General features: G+C 44.0%; 1 protein-coding gene across 2 annotated transcripts; it reads left to right on the plus strand.

Annotated features, from left to right (window-relative positions):
• The first annotated feature begins 3177 nt into the window (after nucleotides 1-3177).
• LOC128662516 (uncharacterized) lies at nucleotides 3178-9591 on the plus strand. 2 transcript variants are annotated; one of them, XM_053716295.1, is made up of 2 exons: nucleotides 3178-3446; nucleotides 4422-8955. In XM_053716295.1, the coding sequence occupies exons 1-2, from the start codon at nucleotides 3225-3227 to the stop codon at nucleotides 5436-5438; spliced, it is 1239 nt and encodes a 412-aa protein (XP_053572270.1). In that variant the 5' UTR covers nucleotides 3178-3224; the 3' UTR covers nucleotides 5439-8955. The 2 variants fall into 2 exon arrangements, with proteins under 2 accessions (XP_053572270.1, XP_053572271.1); XM_053716296.1 differs by lacking the exon at nucleotides 3178-3446 and adding an exon at nucleotides 9342-9591 and having other exon boundaries at nucleotides 3790-4557.
• The last annotated feature ends 4171 nt before the right edge of the window (nucleotides 9592-13762 follow it).

Raw genomic sequence — 13762 nt, forward strand, 5'->3', positions numbered from 1 at the left:
ATTAACATATCACAGAGAATAAATCAGTGACGTGCAGTAATAGGAGGCAGAGCCTCCCCTGTCAAATCAGAGAAAAAAGTTTTTAAATCTGATTAATAATTATTATTTTTTTTTGTTTTATTTTTTGGCCCCACACCCTCCCCAGGTACCCCCCAAAGGACCCCCCCCCCCACCGACGCCCCCTGATGCGATTACCATCACAGTATATTATAAGAAAAAAAATTCAGCATTCATGTTGCGCAATAAGGAGGCAGTGAGCCGTTCCGCTGCCCTCCATTGATTGCGCAACCTGGATGCTAAATACTGTTCATAGCTCACTATGAGCTAGCGCCACCCAGTGGTGGCTCACCGGGCCCCACACACACTCCAATAGAGGCGGTTCTCAAAACTGCCTCTATGATAGAGCTAAATCCACAGCCAATCAGCAGCATCAGTGCTGCAGGGGAGGCGTGCCTGCTGGTCTAGGCTCAGTGACGTCGCATTGGCAGGGAAGACACAGCAGTAAGCAGGAGGGAGCTGCTGCATAGACAAGCCAGGAGCCACATGGTGATGCAGCTACTGCCTTGTTTTACTGCCATGAGAGATTAACAATTCAGTAGCGTGCTGCTGCTTAAATGTTGTTATCCTGCAGGCTAGCGTGATGCTACAGCTCCCCTCCAACATCTCACTGGCAGATCCAAGTGTGTGTGTGTGGGGGGGGGGGGAAACAAGGCAAATGTCCCCTTTCTCCTAAAGAGGCAGTTTTTGAGAAATTCCCCCCATACTTTTTAATATGTGGGACTGTGTGGTGTAATGCATTTATTCCTTAATTAGGCAGATGTTATGATCTGCCCCCCATAGCTGCTAAACCACTACCAGGGCTAACATTTACTAGGAGGAGGCAGGTGAGCAGAGTTCCCTCCCCAGCCTTACAAGCTAGGAGCAAGGTGCTGATTCTGCTGAATGACAGCCTGCATAGGGGACAGTCTGGAGTCCATTGGACAGGGAGTCATTTTATGTAAGTAGCCTGCATAGGGGACAGTCTGGAATCCATGGGACAGGGAGTCATTTTGTGTAAGTAGCCTGCATAGGGGACAGTCTGGAATCCATGGGACAGGGAGTCATTTTGTGTAAGTAGCCTGCATAGGGGACAGTCTGGAGTCCATGGGACAGGGAGTCATTTTGTGTAAGTAGTCTGCATAGGGGACAGTCTGGAGTACATGGGACAGGGAGTCATTTTGTGTAAGTAGCCTGCATAGGGGGACAGTCTGGAATCCATGGGACAGGGAGTTATTTTGTGTAAGTTTTCAGAGAAAGTACAGGTGGCCCTCGGTTTACAACGGTTCAATTTTCACCGTTTCAGAATAACAACCTTTTTTTCAGTCATGTGACTGCTATTGAAAAGCATTGAGAAGCAGTGCATTGATTAAAAAAGCCAGTAGGTGCAGCTGTCCGCTTGAGTTGCAGCAAAGATATGCAAGCCAAGCAAGTTGAAATTAATCAGTTTAACAATACCTGAGCTATTGAGCAGATTTTAAAGGAACAAGATCTTCCTGTCTATAAATCAGTCCAGATTGGAATGCATAGAAAGAACTGCTTGCAGAAAAATGCAAGTAAAGTCTGTGTTGTGCGATTATTTTATTAGTTTTATATTGCTGTTTAGCAAATGGTTTTGTTCATTTAAATTAGTTTAATTATATATTCTGTGTTGTGTGATTATTTTATTAGCTTTATAATGCTGTTTAGCATGTAAAGTCTTCATTTCAAAGCTTTACAAATAATGTATTAGGTGTTACTTATGACAATTTTGAGAGGGGCCTGGAACCTAACTCCCTCACTTCCCATTGACTTACATTATAAACTGGGTTTCAATTTACAACAGTTTTCATTTACAACCATTCCTTCTGGAACCTAACCCCAGCATAAACTGAGGGCTACCTGTATAATGTTGTGTACACCTGCTTGTATTTGCATAGTGTAAATAATGTTTATATATAATGCATGGGCATTTAGTGTTCATACTTCTGGTATATAAGGCTGTGGTAAGTTAGTGTCATAGGGCTAACAAAATGACTGCAATTCTCAGTAAAGAAAAACTAACTTTACACATGAGCTGCACACAGGGGGGAGGGTAAGCTATGTGGTTACCTAGGCAACCAGGAATTGTTTTTAGTGTAATCAGAACTTATGCAGTAAGGTTTGGTTTCATTTTGTGAGTCTAGAGCACTGGATTAGCTTTTATTTATTTTTGTAAACTTAATACAGTGTTTTGTGCTCACAAATGGTCAGATAAATACTTTTATTTGGTTATCATTTTACACATAGGGGAGAAGCTTCACTGGGTCCTAGCAAAATGGAACCTATCAGACACAATCTCTCTTACACACAACATGTGGATTAATCTTAAAGTCTTAAAGCATTTTTATGTTTACAATGACTCACCTGCCAGTAGATAAAACAGTTTCCTGATTAACTTGATATTTTCTTACACTTAATGTTACCCTGCTAAGCACCTAATATACTATGTCTCCTTTGTATAGCTTTTTACATTTAAACCCATAATGCACTGTGATATTACATCAAAAAGTACAGGAAAACTCCCTCATCATTATCTTTTGTCAAAAATGTACCTGATCAGCATCTCTGTTTAAAGCAAAGATGGCAGAGGTGCAAGTTTAAATATGGGGGTCTTCCTTACATTTAGCAATCAGACAAAAAATCACTTATAATTGTCATGTTTACAGGGAAAGTGGTATGTGATATGGTTTGTATGAACTGTTAGATGAATTATTTCTAAGGATGCTATGATTGCTTAATCAAATGTTGTAAACATGAACACAGACAGAGAGATGTTTATATGAGCTGCTCATAGCTAACACCTGAGGTGCATTTTACTATTAACATATCACAGAGAATAAAGCAGTGCCCATAAACACCAATGTGCCACTAAACCACCTTCTAACCCAGCACCCTGATGCATAAAAAGAGCGCAGGGATTGCATGAGAACGGAGCGGCATAAGGGCTGGGCTCCTGGCTGGAAGGACAGGGGGGAAGGGAGAAGAGGGGGGGGGGGGGGGGGGAAGAAGGAGTTAGGTTAGAGAATAGGGAAGTAGAAGATAAGAATGAGAGGAGGGACTGAAGAGCAAGAGATAGAAGAGGGGGGTTGGAAAAGGTACATATAGGGGGAACAACAGGAAGTGGCTTCAGTACTAACCTTTTTTGTTTCAGGAGCTGCTTGTAGCTGATGCAGAAGAAGTTGCTGAAGATGACGGCCAGAAGCAGGAGAATTCCCAAACGGTTCCTTACAGATGATGAGACCCTCTGGAAGACGAGAGCAATCCGGGCTCAGAAGAGATTGAAGCTCCTGGAAAAAAGGCAGGGAGAGAAACAGAAGAAGCAGGAGACGGTCTTGGAGCAGAAGGCAGCGGTAACCCCCCCTGAGAGAGAGCGGATGCAAGAGGGTAACGTGAGTATGAAAGACAGGGCTGAGGCAGAGGAGGGGGCCAATTCTGATGTGAGTATGGGGGAAGTGGCGTTATTTAGTGAAACGGACCGGTCCAGCAGTCCGGAGATTCCCTTAGGCCAGGGGGGCAGTATGGGGTGCAGGCGGCGGCAAGCAATGGCGCCTCTAGGGGGCAGCAAGCAGGGCGCGCGGCGGCGTAACTGGGGCCTAGAAGATGAGGGCCATAGTAGTAGAGCAGGCGGCAGACAGTCCAGGGGCAGGGTCTGGCTTAGCAGTGAGCGGTCTGGTAGAGGCGCAGTTGCGGGCGCGAGTGGCCGCCATAGGCGCAGCAGTATACCCCCTTCCTCCCCCTCCCCCTCTTCTTCCCCAGTCAGTGAGCGCGATATGCGCATGCGCACGCCGATACGGCGTGCGCTACGTGATGACGTCATCATGAAGGGGGGGGCGGGGGCCGCACGGTGCGACAGGGATGATTCCGATTCAGCAGGGGTAGTGGAGAGAGGGCGTCAGTCGCCGGGAAGGGGAAATAAGCACAAGGTATCAAGCGGTGCGGGTGGGAAGACGAGCAGGGAACCAAGAAGGAGGGAGGAATTAAGGAATGCGGAGGCAGATTGCTGGGGACCCGGTGGTCCAGGCACACACACATGCGAGTCAGGGGAGGAGTGGGAAGGCCAGGACAGAGCTAGAGCAGGGGGTAAAGAAAGGAAAAAGTACTGTGAAGTGTACAGAAGAGGGGCGAATAGCAGGAGGGCAGCAAAAAGGGTCAGGTTAGAAGAGAATAGTGTGGAGCGCCCCAGGATGATTAGGGATACGGAGGGGTATACATATGTGAGGGTAGAGGAAGAAGGGGAGGATGAAAGGAGCATTAGGGATACAGGGAATGGGGGGCGCAGCAGTAAGAGGGCAGAGCACATGTCTGTGAAACAGGTTCAAAGAAAAGGGGGGGATGGTACTAATGTAAATATGAATATGTTGCAGAAGAGAGACAAAGTGGGTAAAGTGAACAATGGAGCAGGTGACAAAGAGGTCGAAGGGAGCACGACAGCGCCGCAGGGAATGGCGGCAGCAGACAAGGAAGGACAAGACGGGCATCGTGTGAGCCATAAGAAACACGGTAAGCAAATGTATTATAGTGACAGTAGTGAATCTTCGTCAGATAGTTCCACGGATGATGACTTTGAGGATGATAAGCGTAATGGGAGGGGGCATAGAAAAATCTTGAAAATTGTAAGAAAGTTATATGCTAAGCAAGAGAAAAATAAGGTGGTGAAAGAAGGGTATGAGGACGGGGACAGCAGTGATAATGTGGTGAATTTAGACGATGAAGTAGCAGCGACCAAGCTCTTACCCCTTCCCACACATTTAAAAGCGAAGGTTGTTAGGAAAGCGCAGAGAGGACGGTATGTGGATGTGTTTGAAATGACTAGGGAAGCTTTGGCGGTCAGATCTAATGAGGGAAGGGGGAGAAAGGCAAAGCAGACATTTCCAGAATGGGTGAAAGGGATGGTCATATATGCAGAATGTTTTCTAACGGCCAATCCAGATAAGATGAAAGGGGTGCTGAGATACATACATTTAATAGCGGAATGCTACACCACATACGGGGGTTTCGCATGGAAGGATTATGATAGGGAATTTAGGAAAGGAAATATACAATTGGGAGGTAAAGGTAGGAAGGATTTTGGGGTAAAAATACTAGATACGTGGACGAGGGTGATGAAGGTCCCTGAAGCACAAGGTAGGCCCATAGGGCAAGGGAAAACATTCAGAACAGAGGCAAAGGAATGCTGGGCGTTTAATGACAAGAGGTGCGACAGGGGGAATTCATGTAAATATAAGCACGCATGTAGGCATTGTGGCGGAGCGCACCCAGGAGTGGATTGTAGGAAGGGTAATGCCAATAACAATAGCAAGTTTTCCTTTCGAGGGCACGGGGGCAACGGTAGCGGAGGAGGAATGGCGGGTAATGGCCAAAACACCGCTGAGGGTAGATAGGATCATTGAGGAATTGGCAATGTACCCGCTGAAAGAGGAAAGGATTTTGTTAACAAACGGTTTGCGTGTAGGTTTTGTGGTCCCAGTTAAAACAGAAGTTAAAGGGGCTATGCAGGCGAGAAATTTAAAATCTGCAGCAGAATTTCCAGGAGTACTAGCGGAAAAATTGAGGAAGGAGGTTAAATTGGGGAGAATGGCAGGGCCATTCAAAGAGAAGCCGTGTGCTGACTTGATTGTGTCCCCCCTGGGAGTAGTTCCCAAGAAAGAGAAGGGTAAATACAGGATGATACAGCACCTGTCCTACCCCAGGGGGAATTCAGTCAACGACGCAATTGACAAGTTGGATTCTTCAGTGCAATATCAATCATTTGATAGTGCGGTAAGAATAGTGAAACGGCTTGGAAAAGGGGCGTTGATGGCAAAGATAGATGTGGAATCTGCTTTTAGGTTATTGCCTTTGAACACAGCTAGTTTTAATTTAATGGGTTGTAAGTTTGATGGTGATTATTACATAGATAAGTGTTTGCCCATGGGGTGTTCGGTTTCTTGTTCAGTTTTTGAAAAGTTTAGTTCATTTTTGCATTGGTTGTTTACAGAAAAAACAGGATGTGAGAGTATGTCTCACTACTTAGATGATTTTTTGGTGGTAGGCAGGAAAGAGACAGGGGAATGTAGAATCTGGAAGGAAGAGCTAGAGGCAATGTTCAAACAGTTGGGAGTGCCAGTAGCAACGGAAAAGTCGGAGGGGCCGGGTACGAGGCTGGTTTTCCTGGGTATCATGATAGATTCCGCAAAGGGGCAATGCGAGCTCCCTGCGGATAAGATTGAGAAGGCGAGACATATGATAAAAACGATGTTGAAAAGGAATAAGGTGACTCTTAGAGAAATGCAGAGATTGCTGGGGGTTTTGAATTTTGCGTGCCGGGTAATACCGGTGGGTAGATTATTTAAAAGAAGGTTGGAAATGGGGACAAAAGGGGCAAAGCTGCCCGAGCATATGGTGCGCGTCAATAAGGAAATGAAGGAAGACCTCAGAGTGTGGGAGGCATTTTTAGATGAATTTAATGGTATCAGGATATGGGAAGAGGCAAGGTCAGTGGAAGAATTGGAGTTGTTCACAGATGCAGCAGGCAGTGCGGGGTTTGGAGCGTATTTGCAAGGTAGATGGAGCGCGGGCGAATGGCCCGCAGATTGGAAGGAGAAAGGGTGGATAAAGAACATGACTTTGCTTGAATTGTTTCCCATTATAGTAGCGATAGAGCTGTGGGGCCATGTATTAGAGAACAAAAGAATCATCTGTTGGTCCGATAATAAGGCAGTAGTGGATGTAATGAATAATTTGTCGTCATCATCTAACCCGGTTATTAAGTATTTGAGATATTTTGTATTAAAGTGCCTTAAGCACAATATTTGTTTTAAAGCACAGCATATACCAGGGTACAGGAATATTGTAGCAGACGCACTGTCAAGGTTTAAATGGGAAATATTTAGGAAGGTGGCTCCAAGGGCAAGGAAGGAAGGTGAACCCTGCCCTGTTCTTCTTTGGCAGATTGGCAGCAAATAGACGGAATCAGGGAGATGGTAGAGAAGTCCGTGGCGCCAAAAACGTGGGCCGTATACAAGAAGTATTGGGAGCGGTGGTGCGAATTTAACAAGATTATAGGTCGCGAGGAAGAAACGGTTTTTCTAGAATGGCTATGGGTATTGAAGCAAGGGGGGGTGAAGAAAGGGCAGTTGGGCACAGTACTGGCGGGGGTGTCGTATTTTTCGCAGTTATATGGGAGAAAGGATATAACAAAGAGATTTGTGGTAAGGAAAGTATTCAAGGGGTGGAGCGTAGGAGAGAAGAAGCAAGGCGATAGAAGGGAGCCGATAACAGAGGATAGGTTGGCGGAAATGTTAGCAGTGCTCAGCAAAGTATGTTTCAATGACGATGAGGCATTGGTATTCAGGGTAGCTTTCTCTTTGGCTTTCCATGGGGCATTGCGCATAGGGGAATTGCTGGCGAGGAATAGGAAAGACGTGGGCGGTGGTGTAAGGCGAGAAGATGTGAAATGGGGCGTGCGAGCAGTGCTAGTTTTAATTCGGAAATCAAAAACAGATACGGAAGGAAAAGGGGTATGGGTGTCAATGGGGAGGACAGGTGGCGCGACTTGCCCGGTGGCAGCAGTAAGGGATTATGAGCTAACAGCAAGGGCAGAGGGCCCGCAATTTGTTAGGCATAGGGACGGATCCGGCGTCACGGGTTTTCAGTTTAGGAAGGTATTGGAAAGAACGGTAGAAAGACTGGGTTGGTCAGATGCATACTATGCGCCGCACTCATTCAGAATAGGGGCAGCAACCAGTGCGGCATCTAGAGGATGTTCGATCGAGCAGATTAAAAAAATGGGAAGGTGGAAATCAGCAGCATACAAGTCCTACATCAGGCCAAAAGGGGGCGTTTGATTGCGATTAGGGATGCGAAGTCATGGCGCCAACCGGAATGAATTTAATTCTCCATTTTTCTTTGTGATTTGTTACAGGAAGAGCACTAAGGATATGGGTGGTAGGGCATTCATACGTATACTGGGCGCAAGTTAGGGCTGCGACATTGGCAAAAGGGACACATTTGGGATTTAGATACACCGAAGCCAGTGTTAGGTGGATAGGAAAGAGAGGAATGAGGTGGGAAGAGTTGGTAAGCACAATACAGCAGGCAAGGCAGAGATGGGGGCGCCCGGACGTAATGATAATACATTTAGGAGGGAATGATATTGGAGCATACCCTCTGAGGGAACTGGAAGAAAGTATAAAAAGTGTAATGGGGTGGTTGGCGATAACATGGCAAGGAGTAAAGATAGTATGGTCAAACATAATATCAAGGTTGGTTTGGAGGAACACTGACACGCAGAGAGCGGGCTACAGAGCAAGGAGGAAGATTAATTTGGTAGCGGCAAAAGCAGTCAGGGGGATAGGTGGAGCGGTGCTGGAGCACCCATTGTTGGCGGCAAAAAGGGAAGAGATATTCAGGCGCGACGGAGTTCACCTGAACGAGGCCGGTAATGACCAGTTTTTGGAGGACATCAGGAGAATGTTGGAGGAAATGATCAAGGTAAGGAAAGGTCACGGGAAAAGTTTAAAGGTGTTTGGCAGAAAGAGTATTTCTTTGTTGGCGGTGAAATCGGGATCTGGCACGTAGGCAGGGCTTGCGAGGGGCGGAGGGGATCCTGTAGCATACCCAGTCTAAGTCGTGATTCGGTGGTCTAGCTAAAGGCTGGTATATGCTGCAGGTTCGCTCCTCCCCTTTTGCTCTGCCACAGGGGGGGTTTGTGGTCCCCCCCCCTGACACGTGGGATCCAAGTTCAGGTTATGCAAATGCTGACGCATTTTTGAGTGTTATGTTGATTAAGGGTATGTTATTACCCAGGGTATGTTATTACCCAGGGTATGTTATTACCCAGGGTATGTTATTACCCAGTGAGAAATTTTTTGAATTTAAATTAAATTATTAAATGTGACCTTTCCATATTTAGCCAAACTCCTGTGTTGTGTCATTATTTCAGGTTGCCAGAATGGCAGAAGTGGTAATAGATGGTGGTGTTCAAAAAGTGGGTCAATTGGGTGTAAAGTATATGGAAGCTAAATGGAGCCTCTAAGACCTTAAAAAGAGCGCAGGGATTGCATGAGAACGGAGCGGCATAAGGGCTGGGCTCCTGGCTGGAAGGACAGGGGGGAAGGGAGAAGAGGGGGGGGGGGGGGGGAAGAAGGAGTTAGGTTAGAGAATAGGGAAGTAGAAGATAAGAATGAGAGGAGGGACTGAAGAGCAAGAGATAGAAGAGGGGGGTTGGAAAAGGTACATATAGGGGGAACAACAGGAAGTGGCTTCAGTACTAACCTTTTTTGTTTCCCTCCCACCCTCCCTAGATGCAAGAGAGCAGTAAAGACAACTACGCGGAGAGGTCACAACCAGAGATATCGAGAGAAATTGGCATGGTTAGGGGCACGATGTCAGCTACTTAGTTGGATCGCAGTAAGACCGCCCGTGCCCCCTAATAAGGGGATCGAGAGAGCTGCAGCTGGAAGCTAGCGGGTGACTCGAGCGGTCTAAGCTAGCCGAAAGCGTTAAGATAAGCAAGCAGCCACATAGGAGAAAGTTGATAAGTTGTTGCGGTGAAATCGGGATCTGGCACGTAGGCAGGGCTTGCGAGGGGCGGAGGGGATCCTGTAGCATACCCAGTCTAAGTCGTGATTCGGTGGTCTAGCTAAAGGCTGGTATATGCTGCAGGTTCGCTCCTCCCCTTTTGCTCTGCCACAGGGGGGGTTTGTGGTCCCCCCCCCTGACACGTGGGATCCAAGTTCAGGTTATGCAAATGCTGACGCATTTTTGAGTGTTATGTTGATTAAGGGTATGTTATTACCCAGGGTATGTTATTACCCAGGGTATGTTATTACCCAGGGTATGTTATTACCCAGTGAGAAATTTTTTGAATTTAAATTAAATTATTAAATGTGACCTTTCCATATTTAGCCAAACTCCTGTGTTGTGTCATTATTTCAGGTTGCCAGAATGGCAGAAGTGGTAATAGATGGTGGTGTTCAAAAAGTGGGTCAATTGGGTGTAAAGTATATGGAAGCTAAATGGAGCCTCTAAGACCTTATAAGAATGACATGGTTTGTCTAAAGTCACACAGAAGTTGTCACAGACTGTACTTCTAACCCAGCATCCTGATGCATATAAGTATGACATGGTTTGTCTAAAGTCACACAGAAGTTGTCACAGACTGTACTTCTAACCCAGCACCCTGATGCATATAAGAATGACATGGTTTGTCTAAAGTCACACAGAAGTTGTCACAGACTGTACATCTAACCCAGCACCCTGATGCATATAAGTATGACATGGTTTGTCTAAAGTCACACAGAAGTTGTCACAGACTGTACTTCTAACCCAGCACCCTGATGCATATAAGAATGACATGGTTTGTCTAAAGTCACACAGAAGTTGTCACAGACTGTACTTCTAACCCAGCACCCTGATGCATATAAGAATGACATGGTTTGTCTAAAGTCACACAGAAGTTGTCACAGACTGTACATCTAACCCAGCACCCTGATGCATATAAGTATGACATGGTTTGTCTAAAGTCACACAGAAGTTGTCACAGACTGTACTTCTAACCCAGCACCCTGATGCATATAAGTATGACATGGTTTGTCTAAAGTCACACAGAAGTTGTCACAGACTGTACTTCTAACCCAGCACCCTGATGCATATAAGAATGACATGGTTTGTACAAAGTCACACAGAAGTTGTCACAGACTGTACTTCTAACCCAGCACCCTGATGCATATAAGAATGACATGGTTTGTCTAAAGTCACACAGAAGTTGTCACAGACTGTACTTCTAACCCAGCACCCTGATGCATATAAGAATGACATGGTTTGTCTAAAGTCACACAGAAGTTGTCACAGACTGTACTTCTAACCCAGCACCCTGATGCATATAAGAATGACATGGTTTGTCTAAAGTCACACAGAAGTTGTCACAGACTGTACTTCTAACCCAGCACCCTGATGCATATAAGTATGACATGGTTTGTCTAAAGTCACACAGAAGTTGTCACAGACTGTACTTCTAACCCAGCACCCTGATGCATATAAGTATGACATGGTTTGTACAAAGTCACACAGAAGTTGTCACAGACTGTACTTCTAACCCAGCACCCTGATGCATATAAGTATGACATGGTTTGTACAAAGTCACACAGAAGTTGTCACAGACTGTACTTCTAACCCAGCACCCTGATGCATATAAGAATGACATGGTTTGTACAAAGTCACACAGAGAGATGTTTATATGAGCTGCTCATAGATAACACCTGAGGTGCACTTTACATATTAACATATCACAGAGAATAAAGCAGTGCCCATAAACACCAATGTGCCACTAAACCACCTTCTAACCCAGGCCCATAGACAGATATACCAAACCCGCGCAGTTTGGTATCCAATATACAGCGTAAGGACTTACGTGACGAAAATGGAGAAATCTTACTCCATTTTCACCTCACCACAAATTGCAGGTGTAGTAAGCCTTACGCTGAGTATTGGAGCCCCGTAACTCCCTAAACTACCTGCAAAATAAAACCTAATGCATGCGCAATGTCTATCGACCTGTCAACCGCAATCCCCCGCCGCAATCCCTAATAAAGTGCTACACCCCTAAACCGCCGCTCCCGGACTCCGCCGCACCTATATTAAATGTCTAACCCCCTGTGATCCCCCTACATCGCCGCCACCTATTTAAACTATATTAACCCCTAATATGATGCCCCTACACCGCCGCCACCTATTTAAACTATATTTACCCCTAATATGATCCCCCTACACCGCCGCCACCTATTAAAACTATATTAACCCCTAATGTGAGCCCCCTTCCCCGCCGCCACCTATATTATATGTACTACCCCCTAATCTGACCCCCTTACACCGCCGCACCTATATTAAAATTATTAACCCCTAATCTAATCCCCCTATACCGCCGCCACCTATATTAAATTTATTAACCCCTAAAATACTAAAATTTCCCTACCACTAAACCTAAGTCTAACCCTACAAATAGCCCTGAAAAGGGCCTTTTCCCGGGCATTGCCCCAAAGTAATCAGCTCTATTACCAGCCCTTAAAAAGGCCTTTTGCGGGGCATTGCCCCAAAGTAATCAGCTCTTTTACCTGTAATCTGACCCCCCTACACCGCCGCCACCTATATTAAATATATTAACCCCTAATCTAATCCCCCTACACCGCCACCACCTATATTAAATATATTAACCCCTAATCTGACCCCCCTACACCGCCGCCAACTATATTAACCCTAATTATATTAGGGTTAATATAGTTATTATATTATATATATTATTAATATAGTTAATAATTAATATAGTTATTATATTATATATTAACTATATTAACCCTATCTAACTCTAACACCCCTAACTTAATTATTATTAAAATAAATCTAAATAATATTAATTATATTAACTAAATTATTCCTATTTAAATCTAAATACTTACCTATAAAATAAACCCTAAGATAGCTACAATATAATTAATAATTACATTGTAGCTATTTTAGGGTTTATATTTATTTTACAGGTAACTTGCTATTTATTTTAACTAGGTACAATAGCTATTAAATAGTTAATAACTATTTAATAGCTACCTAGTTAAAATAATTACCAATTTACCTGTAAAATAAATCCTAACCTAAGTTACAAATACACCTACACTATCAAAAAAATTAAATAAACTACAATTATCTAAACTAAAATATAATTAAATACACTAAACTAAATGCCAAAAAAACAAACACTAAATTACAAAAAATAAAAAAAGATTACAAGAGTTTTAAGCTACTTACACCTAATCTAAGCCCCCTAATAAAATAACAAAGCCCCCCATATAAAAAATGTCCCTACTCTAAACTACTCTAAACAACTGCAGTACTTAGCAACAACAAAAATATATAACTAAAAATTTAGCTCAATGTAAGCATGTTAAAAGAACATGAAACCTAATGTTTTCCGTTCATGATTCAGAGCATGTCGTTTTAACTATCCAATTTACTTCTATTATATAATTTGTGTTGTTTTCTTTATATCCTTTATTGAAAAAGATACGTAGATAGACTCAGGAGCTGCTGAATGGTGGTTGTACATATATAACTCATATTATTGACTGACCTAAGGCATTCAGCTAGTTCCCAGTAGTACATTGATGCTTCTTTAACAAAGGATAACAAGAGAATAAAGCAAATTAGATAATTTGCTATAATTGGAAAGTTGTTTAAAATTGTATTCTTTATCTGAATCATAAAAGAAAAATGTTGGGTTTCATGTCCCTTTAGTTTTTTTTAGTTTAAATTTTTGTGAACACTTGCTCCAGTGCTATATGGCAATGATGTACCTATATATGCAAACATTAGTACTGTACTATATATATATCATACCTTACTATATATAGCACTGCTGTGGCATTTTGTACTCAAACAGCTCTGGAGATCCCTTGCCAACATTAACACTACAAAGTGACTATGTGGAGCTCCTACATAACATTCAACAGTAGTGCAGCTTCACAGGTAACAGCAAAGATGGAGAGGAGGTCTCTTCAATAGTTGGCAGGGTAATCAGCCTGACTACATGTGGAACTGTATGTATGTAGCCTGGGTTTTATGCAATGACACCCCCAGCCTTCACCCATATGTGTTTATTAACCCTCTTACAGCCACCTCTCTGCAGCTAATCCTAGACACAAGATAAAGCTGTATGCAGCACTACATTGTAGTA

Source organism: Bombina bombina, chromosome 6 (genome assembly GCF_027579735.1).
Source record: "Bombina bombina isolate aBomBom1 chromosome 6, aBomBom1.pri, whole genome shotgun sequence".
NCBI lineage: Eukaryota > Metazoa > Chordata > Amphibia > Anura > Bombinatoridae > Bombina > Bombina bombina.